Raw genomic sequence first — 24,643 nt, forward strand, 5'->3', positions numbered from 1 at the left:
GGGTTTCGGTCCAAGTTTTTCTTTTATTATCTTCATCACGATCATCACTTGACATTTGATTATAGTTTTTGTTAAACTGTCAAACGCTACCGTTTCTCTGCTGGATTTATATCTTTGATCGGAGTTGTTGATTTGGGTGGTACATACAGAGTGTTCGTTTGGTTGGAAGTTTGTTTGTTGGTCGGGTACCGTTTTCTCGTGGTCGGTTTGGTCATCAGCCTCTGAAAAAAGCTCTTGTTGCGCAAGGAGGTCGTTGTTTGGTCTCCGCTTTTAATAATTTACAATTGTGTATGCAAATGCTTTGGTGGTTTGGAAGATAAAGTCGGATAAGGCTCTGCAGCCGCTCGTAATCAAGCCGATCGACATGGTGATAGCCCTGTCGGAGGCGAGGGCCCCTCGCATCTACCTGAAACCGAACGCGAACACGTCCCCGTCACTCCACTTTCCAAATGACGCTAACGCCAATTTCGCCATATACGCGCATCCGCGAGCCCCATTTGCATATAAATAATTCGTGTGACTTCCTTTCGATGGCGAGCGCGATTATCCGCCGCCGACTTTTTTCCGAATGAGGTAATAGGCTTTCGAAAAAAATGCAGAGCGAGGAGCGTTGCATGGCCGGCCAGCTGTTAATGAGAGTGTTAATTATCGATGCGGACGACGCGCTGGGGCCGAGGGGGCACGGAGGTGCCAAGGTGTACTAATGAGATCAAAGGTGCCGACAAGAGGAGTACTGGCTGCAGCGGTGACGTGACTCGGAGGACATGCCGGTACCGTACCGGTTCCCGACCAGAGGCTCCCAATCGGCGGACCGAATACAAAATCTCAAAATTTGTTAGATGGGAAGAAATATTTGACGATCTCTTTCACTCCTCACTTCGTTCGGCAGCCTCAGCACATAAAACTTCATTCTCTGTATTTTTACAAATTTTTTTGAAAAATCTGAAAAATCTTCCATGCCAAAAAAACCAACCTTCATCATGTCCAAAGCTGTCGCATCAAAAACTGTCAAAAACGTCTCCTTCCTTCCACATCCACTCAATATTCAACAAGCGGAAGCAAGATCCCACACGACACAGCCACAGAATCCCCGAATTTTTCGTCGTCAGTCCACGTAAAAAATCCACCAAACCCGTCACCGCTAACAACCCAATCTCCCAGATCCCAGCCTCTTCCCTCACCGCTCCGGTGCCGCGACCGCTCATTAGGGTCTTTCTGATTTGCATGTTGGCCTGAAATGATAGTCCGCTACCTGCGCTCGAATAAATAAACTCCAACATGTCGCTAATTGTTTACTTTATCTTAACTTATGATCTCCGAATTGTCCACATTCCCGACGAGCCGACTCCTCTCTTCGCCGCTCTTTCTTTATAACCTCATCACCTTCGGAGCCGTCTGTTTATATAAGCGGACCGCAAATGACCGCTCGTAAATCCTCACCTACACCTCCGGCCTACTGCGCCTCCGCAACTCCAAAAACGAACGCTCCCCGGCCGCTATAAAGTTGCTGGCGATCCCGGCGCACCTAATGGGAAACAGCGCGAACTCCCACGCCACGCTCACTGCGCCCTCCTGTGATTATTGCCCTCGCCGCGCCAATAAACCTACACCCGAAATGCAAAGATAGTTGGGCCACCGCGTAGCTCTGGTAATTTGTCTAGATCGACAATTAGGACAATGCGGCCAGGTTTATACGAAACATTAACGGCGAGTGGTAACTTTTAATTGAAGAAAAAATCGAGCGAACAAAAAAAAAGCAAAGTCATTCGCCACGGTTATAATAGAATAGATTCATTTACAACGGTGAGTTTCGTAAGTCCATTCTCCTTGAAGGAACTATATTTATAGTGAGTGGATGGTTTAATTACAGCTTATGCTGGTTACGTTGCACATCTACAACAAAAATAACTAATTGAATTGGCATATGAACAATTAACATCGCGGCCGCGGTCGAAATTAAAAAATCATATTCTGCTGATCACGTTGGAAAATGGGAGAAGGACTCGCAGGCTCCAATTACCGCGAGCTGGTACCGATTACGGATTTGCGCCAGTCTGCCAACTCAAAATACGGTTTTATGGAAAAATTGCCGTAATTACGGAGCGTGAGTAAGCTGCAAGAACCGGGAATCTGCAAGAGCGAGGCTAATTTGATAGCAGGAGGAGTGGTATACTGGGTGGCCCAGGATGAGTCTGTTTTAGCGGAGGCGAATTAGTAAAGCGATCCAAACAAATTGGTTTAGTTTGATTTGTGGCACTTCAGTTTCAATTTGACGCGATTTAATTTAATTTGGCTTAATTACGAACCAAATCGATGGAAATCTGACAGATGAACGCAATTAACAAACAACTAAATAAATTACAATTTAATTTGATCAATTCTTCGTCCAATTAAATTTACTCAACAATTTTAAAATATACGTGTTTCGTCGAGCACGTTACCATCTTCAGAGATTCATTTCTCGTCAGTTTTTATTTTTTATAATTTTTGTGTTATTCATGTTGTAGTGTATTTTTATCTTAGATTTTGATGTCATTTTGTTGATTTTTTTTTCGTTCTTTCACTCATGAGAAGCCAGCCATTCTCGATTCTCAGTTGTCTTTATCCAATTAACCAAAACATACCTAATTAGTCTCTATTCTTGTCTGTTATTGTTTTGATTTAATTTGATTAACAAAACCAGAACCAGCTAAATGACATTAATTTATTCAAAATCTAATTTACATTTCTGTGAATAAAAGAAGTTGGTTCTATTCCGAATTAAGAATATTATTGTAGAACCACATTTTTTTATTGATTAACCAGAAGGAATTTGTTATCAATTCACAAATAATAATTAATTACAATTATTTATTTAGTTAATAAATAATTAGAATCAATTTATTAATTTAATTGTTAATTTTTTGATAATTAAAGTTTAGATTTTATTTATTCTACTGAATTTTCCTAATGGAAAAGAATTTGTGCAAAAGATTTCCAAAGCTTTGAACTTTCAACAAGATCCAGCAATGTCTTATAATGCTACTAAAACATCTCTAGGTCAGACATTGTCCGACAGATGGTTCAGGAAATAATAATCTACAAAAGAGCCAGCTGAATCTACTGATCTAGCACCTTTTGATTTTTTATGTGAACTTATTGAGTCCCCAAATCATGCATTTCACAAATCAAACTCCGAATGGGTTTTCAGAAAATTGAAAAAAAAAATCCAAAGCGGTTACTTCTTGCTAACTGTTGAAACATTTTACCAGAAATTATTACCTGAATCTACCAAATTGTTTTTCATTATTTGATTTTTTCATGGAATAAATGAATCATTTTCAGGCTCACCAATGATTTGGTTGTTGTGGAAATAAACACGAGTCGCAGACGAGCAACAAAAGCATGAGTGAAAAGCGAAGAAACATTATTAATTCTTTGGAATGATCAAAAATTTTCGGAAATTTTTGTTGTTGCCATGATGCAAGGTTCCTATTGGATATTTATTACATGGGTGCCAATTTCAATTAAATTTTTTACTTATCTTTGCAGATATATTCTAACTCGCGTAGATTTTCTTCATATTTTTATAATTAAAAAGGTAAATTAGAAAATTTTCTCTCCAAATAGATTTTTATTCTATATGAATTAGTAAATTGTGACATCTTTGGAAAGAGCATCAGCAAATCTTATGGGTCTGTCACAATAGTGTTAATGTTAGTGGTAATGTTATAATGTTAGTGGAGATGGCAATGGTGATGTTAGTAGTCCAGTGTTCCTGGCTAACATTAACATTAACATTACCATTAACACTATTGTGACAGATACATTACTCCGCTGAGTCGGTCCGCAGTGGCATTATCTTCCTAATCCGAAAGTGTGGGCTTCAGCACCATCTTGTACAATTTGTTAAATTCTTTTGAACATAGTTGGCAAAATAGATCTGAAACAATTTGCAAAGTTATTCTTTGTAATCTTATTACAAATCGTCCATTTCCAATTTGAATTCCATCAGATACCTACTTATTTCTTCTACCAGAAATTCCTCTTCGAACAGTCGAGTGAAAAACCACGTCCCGATTCCACCCTTTCGCCGCTTCCACCTGTACCTCCGTCGTGTTTTTTACTGTCGGTGGTCCGTGGGGGCTGTCTGGACACCCCGCAGTTCGCACCGGGGTGTTAATAGGCCCCCGTCTCGCCGACTTGCTACCGGATGCCAGCATCATTGTACCCGCACTGACACCGCCACTGACTTTACCTGGTCAATTAGCGCCGAAACGGCTACACTCATGTCTGTTTGCAGACACTTTATAGGGCCCCATTGTTTACCTGGCGCTGCCACCAATGCTCCGAGATAAGGCGGTGGCCGCTGTCGCCACCCTCCGTTAATCACGCCGGTTCTAGCTCTACACCTATCCTCGCAGTGACAACTACGCATCACTAATCACTAATCTACGACTCGGCTTTGGTTTCTCTCTAATCTCTCCCAGTCGCAATGACAACTACACAACTCCACGAATTAATCTACGACTCGGTTTTGGTTTCTCTCATCCCTCGCGGTTGAAAAATTCATCCCGGTCGCGATGACAACTGCACACCGGCACGAACTAATCTACGACTCTAGTTTCTCTGATCTCCGGCGGTTAAAAAATTCATCTGAGGCGCAATGATAACTACACTTCAGCACGAACTAATCTACGACTTGATTGTGGTTTCTCTGTTCTCTAGCGGTTAAAAAATTCATCCCAGTCGCAACGACAACCATACATCCACACAAACTAATCTACGACTCGATTTTAGTTTCTCTCATCTTGCGATTGAAATAATCATCCCAGTCGCAGTGACAACTATTCATCCACATGAACTGATCTACGACTCGACTTTGGTTTCTCTGATGGTTGAAAAATTCATCCAAGGCACAATGACAACTACGCTTCAGCACGAATTAATCTACGACTCGACTTCGGTTTCTCTGTTTTCTGGCGGTTCATCCGAGTCCTGGCGAGCATAGTCCTGAGTCCCCATCGAGTGCTCTAGATTGTCACGAGAGTTCTTAATTATGGCAATAGAGCAATAGGGAGTGCTCTAACTAATTAAGTGCGGTGTCGGTTTTTCTCTATTGATTCATTCCACCGCTTTATCATTTCTAATTGATCCTGTTTGAGCAGTTTGTTGCGAACGCAGTTGTGTGCGCAGGACGCGTGCAAATTAAGAAAAAAAAAGGAGATTATCCGGTGGCCGACTCTACATGAATGTAATCTTTATTCATATCCGTAATTAAAAGATAATGATGGAACGTAAGCATTCGTAAATTTTCACTTACAAAAGAGTTTCACAATTATGATCATCATTGTTGTTCATCTGAACTGAGGCAATTAAATAATTCTCCGTTTAATTTATGCAACAATTAAATTTATATTAGGACGATTTACCGCAGCGAAAAAATTCAAGTGTTTGTTATGGGTTCGGGACCAATCGGAGGGGCGATGGGGCCATTAAAGCGATGCAATTAAGAGATAAAATTCGGAGGAGTATTTTTAGTGAAGTTTTACATTAATCACGCTCGATTGAAACATACACAATGTATTTTAGCTCACGAAGAGAGGAAAAAATTGTTCGCAGCACATTGGTGAAAATTCGAAACATTTTATTTAGAAATCGAAGAGAAAATGTGCCTGGAGGAGTTGAAAAGGAAAAAGAAAATTGTGAATTTTATGAAAATACAGTGTGATTACTCAAAAAATGAAAACTGGAAAGTATCGGGTGTTCATTTAAATTTCCGGTCAAAGGTGGGGTTGAAGAGTCGATTGTGAATGCACCACTCGTGTAAAAACGTAAGATTTAAACAGTTGATCCGTGATTCGTAACCCGTAGTGCGTTCACAATCGACTCTTCAACGCCAACTTTGACCGGAAATTTAAATGAACACCCGATAGAACGGAAAAAATTTAAAAAATAATGGAAAAAGAGTAGAAACGGTTTCGATTGCTTTTTAATTTTTTTGGTTAACGTGAAATATCAGAAAATGTCAAAATTTTAACAGAAAACAATTTTTTATTTTAATTAGAGAAATCACCCAATTTTGATTTAGGTTTGAGAAAGAAATGATATCATCATCCGCCTTGATCTCTTTTAAATGCACGGAGAGTGGAAGATGCATGATGTATGAATAAATAATGAGATTTAAGCAATTTCGAGCAGTTACTTTGACGTAATTGCTACCTTTCAATTAATATACGGGGTGATTGACGTACAAAAATTGACCATCACATTTTTAAACGAAAAAGTGTAGACAGTCAACTGCCCCATCATTATTACTATTATCACTATCATTATTATTTTTTTCTCGCTGTCACTATTATTATTATTATTATTATTATTATTACTGGTGGACGAGAGTGCCCAAAACAAATCTGACGCGTTGCGATATTTTTCGATCACTCTGAAAACCGCCGCGTATATACCGGTGCGATAAAAATCGATTTCTACGGTCCGGGTGACGCACCACGTCGCTTGCAAAAATGTCAGCGTGATCCGTTGCGGACCTTGACACACAGATTTCTCCGATTTGGCGCGGATCCGTCCCTGTCCGTGCTCATGACTTTCTATGAAGTAAAAATTTTTCACATTTCACATTCCACGGATTGATTTATCGCGCCCATCCATCACCCGGCACCTACATCCCAAAAATATTTCGTACTGGTCGTCCATCGATCGTCGAACTTTCTAAGCATCAGCTGAGACGGCGATTAACCCACTGCCGAAGGAGTGACCACGCTTCTCGTCATATTTTGACCCCTGGGTGATGAAGACGAATGTCAATAAAAAAAATCTCCAGGATCTGCTTCAAAACAGGTTCACGCGGGCACATTATTCTCTGTGGGGCTGCACGGCATCCAGGCCGGATTAATTTGTCATTATGGACCACGATAGACTTAAATTTTAGAAGAAAAAAAACATGTTTTTCCTTAAAATTAGGGCATCAGAGTAAGCACACTTGCCGTTACCAAGATTATTCTAGACCGTCAATAAAATTTTCCTGATAGCAGAATATCGATGGGTGCATTTCTGGTTGCCGAACCCGTTAAACCCGTCACCAGCAGACGCTACAGAGTTGTATTAAATTACTTCTTCCACCAGGTACAGTTCCGGATTGTTCCGTTGTTGACTGTACATTTGTGGTTTCATCTGTGTATTTTTACATCTCCCTTTGTATAATTTTTAATTGGTCAAACATCACAGCTAAGATCGCGTTGCGTGACAGGTTCCGCCGGAAGTCCAGCAACTTCGTTTCGACGCTGCGGCTCGCCGACTATTTTTCGCGATAGATCAATCGTTTCGGCGATCCAAATCCGTCCGAGCCTAATGTAAGATCGGCGTTAACAGAAGTCATCTAAATATTAGTGGCGGCAACACGTGTTTCCATCAATATTTACTGGCGGAGTGGAAAAGCGACGATGCATTAACTCGGCTTGTACGAATGTTTATTTCTGTTAGTGTTGCTGTCAACGCGTTAAATGCATCACATGAACACATATAAACACGCGAGTTTCTCTGTGTGAAATTCCTGCCAGGCAACGTCACATCCATCATACCAACCAGACCCATAAACCAGCCGCGGGTTTACTGCTCAATATGCGATCATTTTGCCGGAGATGAACGCTTCAGGAGGCAAAAAGACAAATAAAAATGAAGAAATCAGTTCGTGAGCAGTAGCCAAATCTTGTTGGAAATAGTCCGGTTAATTTATAAATGCATAATCTTATAATCGTGTGAGGACCAAATTCTAGAATTTTTTAGAATTGACGAAATCAGAAAGGTGAAACCAAGCCTCATCACTAAAAAATTTCCTGTCTCATCTTGCAAAGTAAACATTTTCGCAACAGCAACCTTTTCCTGTTGAGCCACTCTCTAAAATAGCCTTCTCCCGTAGAGAAACCCCGACGGCTGAGCTACTGCGTGGGCTGCGGTGGCCAAATACATGACCAGTACATCCTGAGGGTGGCCCCCGACCTGGAATGGCACGCGGCATGTCTAAAATGCCAGGAGTGTCGACAGTTCCTGGACGAGTCCTGCACGTGCTTCGTCCGCGATGGGAAAACCTACTGCAAGAGGGACTACGTTAGGTCAGTAGCCGGCAACGCCGCAAAATCACCGCACCATCGTGCAACGAACTGTACCCCGGTGCGACGATTTCGCGGCTAATGCAACCACTCCAAGTCGGAAAACTTCCAAGATCGCTCTATTTTTAACGAGTCTTCCTCAAAGTCCTCGGACAAGTTCCGATGGGACAATTCTCGACACCCACGGAGTCCAGGTGGTGTTTGTCGCGACCCCGGTGGCGGTGTTGATGTTTGTCAAGTCGACGCGATTTTGGCAGCGGCCCCGGCCTCGACGGTGGCCCAGGTGGGAGTCCTCCAGACGTCCCCCTAAACAAATCGACTCTCGAATTACACACGTGCGTCGCCGCCACACGCATCCCGGTCACTTTTCCCACGTGGAGCAAACAAAAATAAGAAATTTGATTGCGAGGGGTCTTGGAGGAAGTAGTTTAGCAAAAGAACCGTTGCAATTGAGCAGGTTTGACTCTGTGTTGTTTGCAGGTTGTTCGGGACGAAATGTGACAGGTGCGGGTCGTCGTTTAGCAAAGATGATTTCGTGATGCGGGCGAAAAGCAAAATCTACCACATAAAGTGCTTCAAGTGTTGTGCTTGTTCCCGACCGTTAGTACCTGGAGACGAGTTCGCGTTAAGGGACGGAGGTAATTTGTACTGTAAGGAGGACCACGACCACATGGAGAAGACGTCGGCGCCGACGACGCCGCATCTGCCGTCGGCGGAGAGCAACAACAACACCAGCCTGAGCAACAACAACCACAGCAGCAACTCCACGGAGCTTGGCTGCATGTCAGGTATGCACACTTTTCATTACGCCGCTACTTTTACTTCGGGTCGATGTACCAGGGCCGGTCGAAAAGTTACTGCATCCATGGCAGTGGTGTGAGTAGAATTTTTGACATGTGTCGTATGAACAGGCGTAAAATGTCAACTGGATCTGGCAGGAGTTTGTTGTACAGGTTTTTCAATGAAATCATCTCAAGGTATAGATATTTTGAAATGGATAAAATTGAAGATCGTAGAATAATAAACGTTAATCGATAAAATGAGAGAGGGATCTTCTGGATTGAATGAAAGGGGAAATGAATGAAAAGGAGCAAATCTAACAAACCAACGAAAAGTTTATTTTGCCCAACGGGCTTTCGGATTCCTAAACGCTGTTCAAAATTCAAAAAACCATTGTGGTACAAATGAGTTATCTGTCACTGTGATAAGTAATAGGAAATGTCATGAAAAATGTGGTTTTTTGATTTTTGAATAGCGTTTAGTTACAGTATAAAAATCATATACACATAAACATAACTAAACCTAAAAAAACTATTCCAAAAATTTTCCAAAATAACTTTTGCATGTTCGTTTCCTGAGATACATAACCGGGAGAGTGGTATATAACTAAATATATAAACTTTCTCGGTTATATGCCTAACTTGACATCTGTCAAAGATAACTTCAAAATTTACAACTAATTAATGTTTTTTAAGACTTTGCCCAAACGAACACGAATAACGTTATTCAATATTCGGCCTATTTTTCATCACTCGGCTAAGGCCTCGTGCTTGAAATTTCGGCCTCATACCTGAAAAGTGATCTGACAGCGCTACTCATATGAAAATAACTATTTTAATTCCTATCTCCTTCTCTATCTTTCCCTCCACTTCCATATCTCCTTTCCGTCTTCATTCAGTATTTCTCCCTGTTCCTTTCCCTCCCTCTCTCATTTCGCTACATCCATTCCACATGTGCTCGATTGTCTCTCTCTCTCCTCATAGCACATTCTGCACCTTCTTTCCCCTCCTTCCATCCAAAACCTGTTTTCTCTCTCTTCGTTTCCACATCTAATCTCGCCACCATTTTTCTTTCTCTTGCACTCTCTCTCTCTCTCTCCAGGTACTCCAGAATTTCCTCTGTCATAAACTTCTCATACTCCCTGTTGTACCTTGATTCTTTGATTCTCTCCCTTCTTTGTTGCTTGTCCGTGTCTTTGACCCTTTCACTCAGCTCTACATTCATCCATCTTTCTTTTGCTCTAAATCTAAATTTTCCACCCTTCCTCTAGTAGTATTTCTCTCTCTCTCCTTCTCGGTGTTCTTTTTCTTTTCTCTCCAGCATTCCGGCAGTATTCTGCCTTCTATCCGTTTCGTCCTCAAACTTTGCCGCTCTCTTCACTTTCACCCTATTCCTCTTGCACTCTTCCCTGTAATTTAGCGTTTCTCTGTCCACTCCTAGCACCCATCTCAAATATTTTTCTTGCAAAAAAATCGCTATTGCTGCCACATCCTCCTCCTTCTTCTGTTTGTGTTTGGATTGAAAATTTTCAAGCGATTTTTCTCGGATAATAAGCACACAACTAAATGAAATGCAACTGTTGAAAAAAAAAAGAAAAATATTACTTTTTGATTTCACAAACTTTTTAAACGACCCTGGTAGCAGAATAAAAATATGAATATAATTTTTGGCCATACAATTTAGCTAGTACGGATAGTTGATGATGCCAAGATAGGCGCTTTTATAGATTTAACTATAATATTTTAGAAAAAAAAAAATCACCCAAAAAATACTGTCTGAAAAACAGAATAAAAAAAAATGTTACGGGGGGTTACTTTGAATTTTTTTACAAAGTTATTTTGCTGTACGTACTGTGAGAATCTATGTCGATTTTTTAAATATTTTTATAGCCCTTATCAAAGGACAAACGCTCATAAAAAATTAATAACCCCAGAAAAATCGGGGCTTTTTCGTTTTTTGCTCATATCTCGAAAACTAAAAACAACTAGGGAAAAAGTTTCAACGGCAACATTTCTTGTTTGTCATATTCTATAGATTGAGTATGTAAATGAAAAATTCGAACACAAGCTTTTCTCATTTTTTTAAAATAATTTTTTATAAAAGATATATTAGATACCTTTACTTTGAAAATACCTACATAAAAGAAAAAATAAGTAAGACGTATTATCAGCTAAAAAAATCATCTGTACGAAAATAAACAAAATGCTCACGTACGAAAAGAAAATATGTATGTACTTAGTTATTTGTACAACTAGTTATGAAAGTCATACTTTTTTTCACGAATTTGCAGATTGATTAACGAGGGCGTAGCCCGAGTTAATCAAGCAAATAAATGAAAAAAAGAGACTTTCATAACGTGTTGTCCACACTATTTTTTTGCATATCGATGTAAATTGGGAAATTTGGTCTAAAGGGATTTATGAAAAATTACAAAAAAAATAGGTATGCTTTGACAATACTCTAAGGAGATGGAATAAAATGATGCAAAAATGTACCACTGTTACTACGATTTTTCGTGTAAAAAAGTGCTACTTTCACTACGTTTTTTCTTGTAAAAGAGGGCCACTTTCATTACGATATGCAAAAAAAAATGTTTTAATTATAATTTTTTTTTGTCCATTTTCCTTTTACATTACCTACACTGTGAGCGTGAAACAACAATTATTGCGATTAGAATTAGATGAACGAAAAAAAAAACAACTTTCAGGGGCTGACTTCAACCCTTAAATATGCATCTCATCAGCTAATATTTAGTTTAAAATTATTTCTTTATTTTTTGACTTTATTACAAGAACCGGTCCTACTAACTTAATTAGGTAGATATACCTACATTGGGCGCATCAGTCTAAGTAAAAAAATTATCACAAAATAAAGTTGATCAAAAATTTTCCAATTTTCAATTTTGTAAAATGAATGTGCTGTCATTTCCGGCTAAACCACCAACGAAATCTAAAATGTAACATTATTACAACATGAAATTAAAAATTCCTAGATTCCTAGAACTGTGTTTTTTTTTTTCAAATACAAGACCATTTCGACCCTTTTTATTCCAAATTTGCAATTTTCGTCATCCAAATCTTACGCCGTCGAGTTTTTGTGTCCCAAAAGTACCATCTTGCGTGTCTACTCATCGGCCAATTACTGGAACAAGTTTTTCGAAAAACCAGCTCGTTCCCAATTAAAATGTCAGTAATGATTAAACTGCACAAAACGACGCAATTTAACAAAAACACCATCAACATGCAAATGAAGATGCAGAAAAACTCAAAACGCAACAACTAGTTCGATAAAATTTACGATTGCGACATTTTGAAGTCTCCTTATCTTAATTCACAACAGGTTGACGATTTCTTCACTCTCTCGTGCCTTCATCTGCTTTACGAATCGTCCTCGAACCGTTTCAAAATTCAAAACCACTGCTGCGAGTCGAAATAATTTTGGAAATGTACAAAGCGGCGCCCCGTGTACAGTGCCCGATCAAAGTAATGTGGCACACATTCGAATTATTCATCGAGTGTCTCGTCTTGTACAGCGAGTGAGAAAATGAATGTCGCAGGCAACGCATGCTTCGATCGTCCGACAAAAATTGCAGCTGTTCTGTTTCCTGCCGCCATTAATATTGTTTTGAGCAGAAATTCAACTTCATAGGAAATGGAATGCAAATATTTACCATCGCACTCCTCCAGTCTGCTTCCCGTATGTCATGTCTCCCATTACTCAAAACAAACAATCGAAACAATTTTTCAATCAATCAAATAGCACAAGACAAATAGGAAATTTTTAGGTCAACAGCGACGCAGTTTCGGTCGAAAACGTGTTTCTTCTGGCTAGGATTTTTTGTGAAATCGTCCATTGTTGTTCTTGTCTGAACCTGTGAGGTCCGAAGGAAAACACGGCCCATTTGAAGTAGAGAAAGGTCGGCTAAGTATGTGTTTAGAACGGTTTTATTTAGTTAAAAAGCTCGAAGGTTGAGCATTTTTCCTTTATAAATATTTGCCCCGGGTTTAACATCAAAGCTCGACCGTCCGGGGTGGACAGTTCACAGTTCAAACAACAGCGACCCCAAAGAAAATCGTCCAACGACAAAACAAACAAAATTATTTACAACGTCTAATTCCCGATAGAATCTAGATGCGCGCCAGCTAATTCTATAGATTAGTGCGGAGCCGACCGCTCATCTATTCACAAAGAGTGGCGCTTTAATCGGCTAATCTGCATTGACCAGTGTTTCACGCCTTCCTAATCCCCGGACTCGGCCCCGGAATTACCGGACTCTGCTAATGGACGCCGGCCAGTGCCCCGTCTCTAACGGATTAACTCGCCGGAGTAATATTCCAGGATTAACACGAATTATACGTCCTGGACACAAAGGGAATTTTCTACGCAATCGTAAAGGACAAGTGGGAATCATTTTTGCAAAAGATGAAACGACGCAAATTGAAACGGAATAAATTAAAATCGTTTTTAAGGGATTGCGTGAAAAATTATTCAAAAAAAAAGAAAGGGGAAACCATGCCTCATCACTAAAACGTGAAAAAGGCGAAGCCTCAAACATTTTGCAGGACGTTGTGAAATTTAACTGGAATAAACTTGAAAACGAAATCGACTGATTTTGCCTTTGGACAACCTTGTAGAAAAAAAAATAATTAGACATTTTTGTTTCTTTTTCATTTTAATTGACATGATAATGGAAGGATAGTAATTATTTTTATGCGACAGTGGAATAATAATACTAGGCATGTCTAAAGAAAAAAGATATGTTATCGTAAAAAGTACAATTTGTTTAACTATAAATATTTTTGAAAATATGTATTCTGTTGCCAGACCAAGACAAACAAAAAATGCATTTTTTTTAATTGTTGAAACCTTGATTTTGTCTACCAAATCGTGTTGAGATCGAATGGCATAAGTGAAACTTTTGTTTATTTTCGAAAAATATGTGTGAATGTTGCTCGTTGGCCCACCCTGTGTATTAGTTTTTCTGTAAAGTTGGTATTTACGTTGAGGACACCGCTTCTGTTGCAGATTCGGGGTCGGAGAGCGGCTCGCACAAGGGAGGCGGCGGCGGGCTGCGGAAGGGATCCGGGGGCGGCGGCGGCGGCGGCAGCGATGGCAAGCCGACGCGAGTGCGCACCGTGCTGAACGAGAAGCAGTTGCACACGCTGAGGACGTGCTACGCAGCCAATCCGCGGCCGGACGCCCTGATGAAGGAGCAGCTGGTGGAGATGACGGGACTCTCGCCCAGAGTGATCAGGGTCTGGTTCCAGAACAAGCGGTGCAAGGACAAAAAAAAGACCATACTGATGAAGCAGCAGATGCAACAGGAGAAGGTTAGTTCATTCTTTGGTAAACGAGAGGGGCGGCGGCGGGTGGGTTAAAAACCGGAGCGGCGGTCCGACGAGGAAGTGGTGAGAGGATTCGCCAAGGGAAGGAGAAGTGGCGATGGTGGAGGATTAATAGGAATCGGCGAATTGGGGTAATTGCGGATTTGCTGAATCACTCTCGGCTATTAGTTGCTTATCAAACATTAAAACAAATTAAACGGCGCAAAATTAATTCATTACTTATCGAGCATTTGGCAACAAGAGTAACACGTCAAAGAAAAAAAAAAGAAAAATCTGTGATGTTCGTTGCCAAATCTAATGGAAAAAAATAAATAAAAGGGAAACATCTTGTGGTTTGCAGAATTGATGAAAATGCCACTTCAATTTTTTTATTTTATAAATTGACTCATATCAGTAATTGTTTATTAATAAAAGAACACAATTATTATGTAGGAATTACATATACGAATGTATTATTTCCTTGACGCTCCAAAAAATATGTCATATTTTAAATAAATGGGGAAATAAACGTTCACATCAAAATCAGTGTTTTACGTTATTAAAATTGTTGTTAGGCGAAGAACTTGGATATAAAGCAATAAAAGGAAACTGTTTTGGGAGAGAGGGAAAAACTGCACACGCGATTTAAAGAAACAAAAAATGAAAATATGTAATTAGTTAGATAACGAGCGTTAAAAAAATGTGTAGGCAATGAGGGCGTGGTTTTCCCGTTCTTTTTACAAACGCAGTCGGTTTGTTAGTTGTATGTTTTGACGTTGCCTTCAGATAAGTAATCCCACTTTGATCGTGTATTTGTTGTGAATTTAATCGTAAAAACCGTCACGCACCAGAAGTAAAAAAATCAGAAAAACTCTCGTTGGTCACTTGTAAAAAGAGCTGTTTGCTTGCAAAAGAAATAATGTACTTGCGTCTACTTGTTCGGAGAAGAAATGACGTTTGACATATAGAGTTTGACAGTTGAAGTTAGGCAATGCATCAACGGAAACAGAAGCAGCAGGCAATGTAACTGGACAGTTTTTTGGACGCTGTGTCTAGAATAAAATAATGGGAGGCCATGGAAAATTGTCTGTTGAATTAAGTTATGTTTTTCTTAGTTTGAGGTTATAAATAGCATCAATGTGCATTGTTGTCACTTTTACTAGTTTGCAATAGAAGAATTCGGACATCGAGGGGAAATGCAGCAACATGTTATGTTCATTTTACTTTAGTGACAGAAATCAAACAGTGTCCAACGTTAAAAAATAAATCATGGCCTTCCATTATGTCAAAACAACGTAAACGGATGTTTTTAATGTTTGTGCATAATACTTAATTATGTAGCTAGAATGGATAAGAACTAAATCCGAATTGTCTTTTTATTAAAAAAAATATTCTTTATGATTAAAAAATATTTTTGGTATATGTATTTAGAACCCCTAGAGCCAAATAAAGAGACTGAAAAAATCGTTTGGAGTAACATTTTAGTGAATTAAAAAAGGGGGCCCAATTATAATGTTGCAGGATCATCAACAGCTTAATAAAATATTTCAAAATATTCCTAAAGGTTTTTTTTTTTTAATTTTAACTAAAAAATAATGGTTAATAAAAAAACAAGTTCAGCTAAAATTATAATATCCACACTGCAATATGTAGTTAGAATGTTAAAAAAAAAACTTAGAAGGCAAAACACAGAACCTACCTAAGCACAAAATATAAGATTTTAACTTTGTTTAGAAAATATTTTCCTTATTTGTAAAGATTTACAATTCACAAGTTTCCTCTAAAAATTTAGTGTTTAAAAAATAACAAAATATATTTTTTCTACAAAATCAAAGATAAAACGGAGTAACAATTTGTAATCATTATCAAGGTTTGTCATTAGCGTTAAAGAAAATTCTAAATTAACAGGAATTAAATTTGTAGATAGTTAATATTCAGAATAGATACTGTGTTCTAACGTGTGTTCAAAAAAATGTGTGGTCCAGTGGCCTAGTGCTTACTTTTGTTTCCACTAACGTATTGCGGCGCTTCATCAGCTGTCAAATATTTCACGAAACAGGAAGTAAAGATGGAAAGAGTGGAAGTGAACGACCGTCAATACGAACTTCAGAAGGCGTTGAAAGAGTTAACGAAATATGTAAAAAAAATGAACGGAAAACTTTATTTTTTCATTTAGATATCACAACATAATTATTATGATCAAAATGAGTTTATGCATTTGAAGGATTTGTCAACTAAAAAGACGACCTACGTTTGGAAAAGAAAAAAACGACGACTTGCTTGACGACAATTTACTTGAACACTCGTTACATGTGTACAACAATGAGCATTCTGCCTGTTGGAAACATTTTGTAAATTGTAGAACTTGTCAAAAGTGCAGTTAAAGCAATATTAACATTATGTAGATATTCGGCATTTTTCTTATTATCTTTATTGATTCAGGTACTACAATTGCGTAAGACATAATTAGTAAATGGGGAAAAATAAAGCCAAAATAAAATCAAAGTGGTGACATTTTTCATTCCTGTCACCATTGCGAAAATACAGGCCAAGAAAATATTCCTTCGGAAATCGATACTGCAGTAAACATGCCTATTGAAACTTCGATACCAACAAAATCACCACAAAAGTACAAACACTTTCCTTTACACTTTATTTTACCACACTAGTACCGTAAACTATGTCATTACCACGTTCAAATAAATGGCCTCAAGTTTAACATTGCGTGGATAAAATCATTTTACAATTTGTTCAGGTATGTAATCACTTTTTCTCTCTTTTTTCCACACCAGATTTCAAAAATCAAAACCAAATCTTCTAGTTTCGTTTCGTTTCGTGTTTCGCGATCTGGACCAAACCTTCAACAAACAACAAACGCAACAAACTGTCATCAACACCACTTTATCATACAGTCACGCGAACCATCCGTCATGCTTTCAGTTTTAGCAAGATAACTTTTTCCTGCTGTTATTATCACACTTGTTTTCAATTTTAATTTCACGGTCGTTATTGTTCGCCTTATCGCGTGCGCCACACAGTGCACAATTAGGTATCCACCACACAACGTGATACAAAAAAAGAAAAAATTGCCGCACCAACACACGATGGATCAGGATCGATCGATTTGAAGATTGGAAAAAAGTTGCAGAGGCGGACCGGGGTGGTCTAGGGGTGGAGTAAATCGTAAAGAAACCTTCGCGTGTGTGACCGCCACGGCGGTTCTGTCGGGGCCAGGTCTGCCCGAAAGGTGGGCGCACGCCGCCACACAAACGTGTTATTGATCAGCGGCGAGGCATCCCAACAGATTGCCCCGTCTATAATTGAACGCCCCCCACTTCTCAGGTCGTTCACGTCGTAAATCTCGGGAGGCGTTTCTTATCAGCTGAGGCCCGTCCCGCCTCCCGTCGCCGACCAATCGTCATCGTCACACATGAGCCGACCGGTCGCATCGATTTCGTTTTTTCGAGGGGTGGAGGGAGCCGTGTTCGTGTCGCCGTCCGCACTGGCCAACCGGCCGACATCGCAGCCACAGCCACCGTCCGGACGCGACTTCCACACTGTCAAACTAGTTTTTTAACCTTGACTGGGAAGAGGATGACTTCTTGTTCGTCTCGGCACGTTGTTTATGGTGTTTGGGCGGGCGACGACGTGTTTTCGGCGGCGGAGAAATCCCACGAGAGCGACGCGCCGGGACGCTCCACCAGGAGTCGGCGCCCTAATTAACAATTCATCGGTTACTTGAAACGTCAAACTGTGACGAATGTAGCGAGTTACGACGTGCTGTCGAGATCAACATGACGGTGTTGACGTGCGAGTAATGGACGTTTGCGGTTGCGGAAAAAATCTGTAGATGTCACATGTGCGGGCGTTTGCAACGCCTACTTTAATTCGTTTTTTATTTGGGTGCAGCGTTACTCCCCCGAAAGTACCACGACTTCCATTTGTTTTACCAATTGGTAAAACAAATGGAAGTCGTGGTACTTTCGGGGGAGTATTCAATATCTTAACATCTCTTTCGAAACAATTCTATTTTTGACAGAAGTGGTAAATACATATCAGAAAAAATTTAAGCGAATTTGTGTGTTCAAATTGACACTTTTTTCTTTTTTTGACGAAGTTTTCGAATTGAAGGTACATACTTTTATTCAAGTTTTACCGCCCCCACGATTAACCCTGTTAAAAAAAATAATAAAAATTACGCAAGTTTAGGGTTACATTCCCTTCAATTAAGGCTTCAAACGTGTGTAATCAATTTTCCCGTATCACTTCATTCAGGGACATAAAATTTAAAAAATTGATTTTGAGCAAAAAAAATGTTTTCTCCGTGCACGCTCATAATTCACAATTACCTAATTCAAAGAACATACTTATGAAATTCGCATCAAAAGACAAGGATTAGTTTTTGAATTACAATTTCAATTTTAACATTAACAGCGAAAAATGATCAAGATTTGTCATAAATAAATACATATGTACCTCATTGTTGGCAAACATCTGTTGAGAACTTTTCTAGTAATTCTTTAGTCCTTAAAGGGTACCATAAATAACCTATGTTAACCTCTTTTGTGGAAGTGACCGCCCAATTTAATAATAAATCATAGCTAAATTTGCACTTTAATATCAAATTCCATTTACATATTTCAAAAACCGGTGATGTTTTCATGATTTCAATGACATCAAATTTTTCCTGAATGTTTGAAAGACTCTCAGTGAAAAATTATGTAAATTAATGTATCTAGCGGTTATTGAATTAAAACGAAATATTTACTCGTTTCATTAAAAATTTTTAAATTTTTACAGAATGTTCTACAGCTATACACAATAATTCCTGAATTTTTTGAGAATTTTAAATCGATTAGAAGTGGGTGTTTTGGCTCGGGCGGTAAAACTTGAATTAGCCTGTATGTACAGTTGCGGCCATTCAAATTGAAATTTCTTAAAAAAATGATGTAAGCCAATCATTAGTTTCATTAATAAATGACAATTATTAAAAATTACTTTGAAGTTTTTCTTGTGACATCAAAAAAGCAGGAAATGGCATTATCGAGTCAAAAGTTGTGTTATATTCAATAAAGGCCAGTTCACACATATTTGTCAGTTAAATGTCAGTTGTGGTCAAGATTCCGTTACCGCAATTGTACAATGGAGAAACATAAGACCATAAATGAAAAAAGGGTTCATATTTTATTGTTGTACATTTAACATTAGGCATTTTAAGACTTAACACGCGCCTATGATTTTTCAAAGTTAACATAGTCGATGACACTGACAACAACTGTACCTATCAAATGTCAACTAAAAGTTAAAACTACTAAAACAATATCAAGTTGAAACAAATACAAATGTTACTGTTGGATGTTAGATATAACACATACAATCATATTTAATTAAAACAAAATGGCCACGCTAAAGCTTGCACTTTAGGTAATTTCTGAAAAATGTCATATCTAGAGCTAGTGTCGAAAGACAATTTACTTATTTCGTGACACCCTGTAGATACTTATAAAATGCTTTTTTATCATTAGTTTTGTAATTAAAGAAATTTTCGGTACCTAGGTACTGTCTTAAACATTATTCCTTTAATAAATGAAATTATTACCTAGAGGTCTAGTTAAGATATTGATTTAGTTATTTGTTTATTAACTCGTTTAATTGTTAGCTTCAACAGTTTTCCCCTTTCCTTATTTCTTTTTTGGAGATGGTCAATATGTTATTTATTATATTCTTTCTAAAATATATTCTAGTCATTTTCTGCATTTCCTTTTTTTATTTTTTATTATGACGTCACTTTATTTCTTCAAGAAAAATCAGGAAATTCGAACAAGCATTCAATTTGACTAAAACAATTGAATTTGCAAGTTTTTGTAATAATTATAATAACCAGTATTAATCTCTTTATCTAAAAAGTACGAAGAAAATGTCATTTTTAAGAAAATTGTATTTTTTATTCTCCCTCTGCCTTTCTTTACATAGGAGGAAAGCAATGTCAGAAAAATATCAAAATTCATTTTTGACAATTTTTCATTAACGTCAAGTCAAGCCTCTGCTGAATATATCAAGATTTGTTGTGGATTTTTGAAGCCAAGAAAACATTTTTTAGAACTATTTGCTTGTAAACATATTTGCAAAAGTTATGATTTAACCAATTAATAGAAATCACTGTTTGTTTTTGCTGTACATATGTAAGTATTTAAAATACTTATTATTTTGAGGATGAAAATTGTTTATTCATTTTTGACAAAAGCGTAATTTGTCAATATTTAAAAAAATGAGTTTAAATGTGTTGATTAATTAAAATGCAAAAACTGTGATGCTCTTTGATCACAGTGAAGAAATTTCTCAACTATTCTTCTTCTGATCTTCTTCTTTAGTTTCTAATGCACGCGAAACGAAAGAAAAAATCAAAACTTACAGTTCACGTGCGATTTGAGCCGATCATTTACTTCTGTAATAATAAACAGCCAACTGCTCCGTGTAGCTCTACTTTTGTTGCTGTTCATCACATCAAATTGCACGATTGTTTAATTTCACAGCTGACACACTTTAATCTTTGTGAAACATTTTCAAAGAGCCGTTTGTCCCAACAAAAAACATTTTTCGTTTACTGACGCGACCTCCCCGTGGACAACATTCACGCCAAAAAGCATTCCATTTTAATTTGATTATAAAATACAGAGATCAATTGCAAAACACGAATGCTAACTAACAGTAACAAAACTTTGAAAAATGTTTATTCAAATTTCAATTTGCATTCGTGATTTCAATTTTATTTTTATATACAAATATATTTATATAACTTTAATAAACAAACATTCGTTTTTCTCATATTGCACATTTGCAAATGCAAATCGATATCGAAGCGTTCAAAGTTCAAACAGTTCCGTTTGCCGCCGGATGTGGACCACAATAATAATCCGCTGGATTTCCAAAGTTTTCAGTCGACGAAGACCCGTTTTATTTTTAATTTAACATTTAACCTGATTAACGATGAGAAAAATTGGAAACGAACGTAATTATTTTTTTTTTAATTCCCACGAGAAATGGTTTATAAAATGAAAGATTAATCAAATATGTAATATCTAAACAAAATTTCAATTTGTAACAAGTTTTTTTCTGTTTAATGACGAGCGTGAATTTGTGTACAGATTTTAATGTTTAATTCGTTACAAAACTGTGACATTAGAAATTAATCAAAAACGCTTGACTGGAGAGCTTTTGGAAGATTTTTTTCTCTCAAGTCACAACGCTTAATTTCTGCTCTAAATACACGTTCCTAATATGTAATAGCTATTTATTATACAAGTGTCTTATAAGGCAAATAAGTCATGAAAGAAATGTTTAGCCACGAGAGCTTACTCGAGTTGACTAATATTTCTTGAGTGACTTATTTGCTGTTAAGGCACGAGTGTAATACATAGTTTTATCCAACACCTCCTTCTCTAACAGTTCTGATTCTTTTTGATGTTCAATTCTCTCTAAACTCATTAATTATAAAAACAGTTTAATTATGGGTTCATAAGTCCACTAGTGTTTTATAGACCTCATAATATATTCAAAATCGGCATTATTATGACTTCATAATACACAGGTGTTGCATAAAATTATTAACTACATTATGAAGTATTTTTCATCGTTCCTGTTATAGATTTTTTTTAAGTAATTGTCTCCACATTCTTTGTTTCTTCGCGTTTAAAATTATTACGCACCGACTGTGAAAATACGATAACAATAATCTTCACCACATAAATCTCATCATCCATTCGGAACGCAATTAATTTTCATTAACGTGGAAACGTTAAATTAAATTAAAATTAATCTTGATATCAACGTAATACTCAACTGTGTAAAGTATACGAGGGTTGTCCGACAAGAAAAGAATCTCGCGTGCCAAAAAGCTTCACAGGGGAATTTCGTTGCTTCACGATGACGCCTCAGGTCACACAACAAGTTGCAAAGCGTAATTCGAAATTTACAGCAAGGAAAAGCTGCAAAAAAGTCAATCGGCCACCATACCAGTCCCGATCTAAATCATAGTTACTTCTTCTTGTTCGTTCCTGTTCAAATGATTTTTAACTGAAAATGAAATGAACCCTGCCGTCGATGATCATCGATCATTTTCAAACAAATCTTGTAATAATTATTTTTCCAAACGCTCTGTCAATATCGTTTCTTCATCTCTTTGTCTCCCTTTTCGCCTGACAGCCTTCGTACATTATTAATTAATTCCGACAGATATTTAAAAAATTATCTTTTTTCTCCTTTCTTTACCTATCTTAAACAATTGCAACCGTTTAAACCGTCACTTCTGTCACAAAAAACATTCCTGTGGGCGATAAAAACAATAAAACCTAATTTTGTATTAAACAATTAGCTCAAGCATTAACTTTTTGTTTACCGTCGATGTAAGACAAGGTCTCATTCCTGTGCTGTGTTTTGTTGTTTTTAATTTTGTAATAAAATTACTACCGCCATAAAATGAATCATTCGATGATTTCATTACAAATTTATTCCGAACTTAACACGCAGAATTTCGTGCGTGTCACATAAAAAATTATAAACAAACCCACCACAAAGCGGCGTCGCAGAATATTTAAATAAAGCGAAATCTTCATTTTGCTGTCAGCAACAAGAATTCCTCCGGTAATAAATTGTAAACATTAATCATGATCAAATTATGTATATTGCGTGTCATTAGGTAATCATAATTTTGGTAATTAAATGTAAAATTTACGGAACTAACGTAGGACAAAAAATATTATTTTTTTTACAAGTGGGATGTTTGCACACACGAGGGCAGCAATTGTTGTAATCCCACGAAAAAAAAAATATTAATAAAACTTCGAAAAATAGTGCCTAAGTGTAGGTTTAAATAAAGTTTTCCAACCTGTAAAATAAAGTATGTACATTATTTCAAGCTGCGAAAAGAAAATGTCTCCTTTACAGCACAAGATTGATTATAAAACAACTAGATACATTTTTGCAACCGTCAAGTTCTAATAATTAAGGAATTATTTCACACAAAATAGCTTTTGAGACAAAAGTGTCGAATCCTCTGTCGTCCTTGACTTCCTCGAGGGACAAACCGCTCCGGTTTTCGCGTGCGTCGCGCCTTGCACCCATTTTTTTTATTTTTTCCCCGCTAATGTCTAACATAACCCAGTATTACGTGCAGGATGGGCGTAAACTGGGTTACGGTGCCATGCAAGGCATCCCCATGGTGGCGTCATCGCCCGTGCGGCACGACTCTCCCATCGGCGTCCACCCCCTCGAGGTGCAAGCCTACCAGCCCCCTTGGAAAGCCCTGTCGGACTTCGCCCTGCACGCCGACCTCGAACAGCCCCACCAGCCGGCCTTCCAGCAGCTCGTCAACCAGGTGAGCAACCCCGCGCCCCTAGTTTTCTACTTCTCCGTCTGACAGTCGGTGAATTTCCTGTTGCAGATGCACGGCTACGACCTGCCGCCCCCATCCATGGGCCCCGCGACGGGCCCACCGCCCGGGATGCTGCCCTCGTCGGCGCCGCCGTCGGACGTCATGACGCATCCGGACAGCACCGACAGCTACGTTACCTACCTCGAGAGCGACGACAGTCTGCCCGCCAGTCCCTAACACCCCCACAACTAGCCGTCGCCGCTTCCGCCCCTAAACGCTCTGGCACCCCTGCTCACCTCTTTCCTCTTCTACCACCACCAAGGACTGATGCGGCGGCTGTGCGGGCCGCCGCACGCCGGAGGAAAGGATGACGAACGATCAGATACGCAAGACTTGGTTCCCCTTTAAATTGTGCCCAGCAGAAATGGTCAACAAGAAAAACGAATCTCACGACTGGCATCGACGTGCGGAAATCAAAATTATTACACATATCCAAATTTATTTCGACTTATTTCCGGAACTATAAAAATGGCGACTCGACCCTCCAAACAACGACTAAACGCCGATTCTGTTGGCCACTTCTCGGTCTCTCAATTGTTTTGTAATGTCCCCCTCATTATTATTATCATCATCATCTCTCGTTGCATGTTTTGTTGATGTTGTTATCGTCGGGGTAAGCGTGAAGCAGTTTTTTCTACTAACACTGTACCATATTGTAAAATTATATAATATCTACTGTAACATTTGATTGTACAATTTGTTATAAAACTCTAACTTTGTCGCTAATTTGTAGATGTTATTAATTTTAGATTTACTACTGTGCATTCGAATGTATGATATTTTTACAAAGCTCTGTATCACATAATTTATTGCAATGGATTTATAAAGAATTGTATTTGATAAGAAATAAAACAGCAAGTTACGTGTAAATAATGTTACATTAAAAGATTAATTTGTAAATAAATACATGAGATAATCACCAACGTCTTTTATTCCGTTCATTCAGACAAACTCTTTTTTGATTCTCAGAGAAGAACAAGTCAATTTCATGGTTTTTACTATTTTTT

The 24,643-nt window shown here is 38.1% G+C and overlaps 1 protein-coding gene across 4 annotated transcripts in view; it reads left to right on the top strand.

The window, feature by feature from the left end:
- The window catches only part of tup (LIM1_Isl and LIM2_Isl domain-containing protein tup), a 44,889-nt gene extending 20,334 nt beyond the window's left edge, over positions 1-24,555 (top strand). Inside the window, exons 2-6 of one of the 4 annotated variants that reach the window (XM_069038637.1) lie at positions 7,913-8,105; positions 8,583-8,890; positions 13,908-14,212; positions 23,379-23,579; positions 23,625-24,555. In XM_069038637.1, coding sequence (XP_068894738.1) covers positions 7,913-8,105; positions 8,583-8,890; positions 13,908-14,212; positions 23,379-23,579; positions 23,625-23,813 — 1,196 coding nt within the window. In that variant the 3' untranslated portion in view covers positions 23,814-24,555. Of the gene's footprint in view, positions 1-7,912; positions 8,106-8,582; positions 8,891-13,907; positions 14,213-23,366; positions 23,580-23,624 lie in introns of all 4 variants that reach the window. The other 3 variants (XM_069038636.1, XM_069038639.1, XM_069038638.1) reach the window with 3 other exon arrangements.
- The last annotated feature ends 88 nt before the right edge of the window (positions 24,556-24,643 follow it).

This window comes from Tenebrio molitor, chromosome 2, assembly GCF_963966145.1.
Source record: "Tenebrio molitor chromosome 2, icTenMoli1.1, whole genome shotgun sequence".
Lineage (NCBI taxonomy): Eukaryota > Metazoa > Arthropoda > Insecta > Coleoptera > Tenebrionidae > Tenebrio > Tenebrio molitor.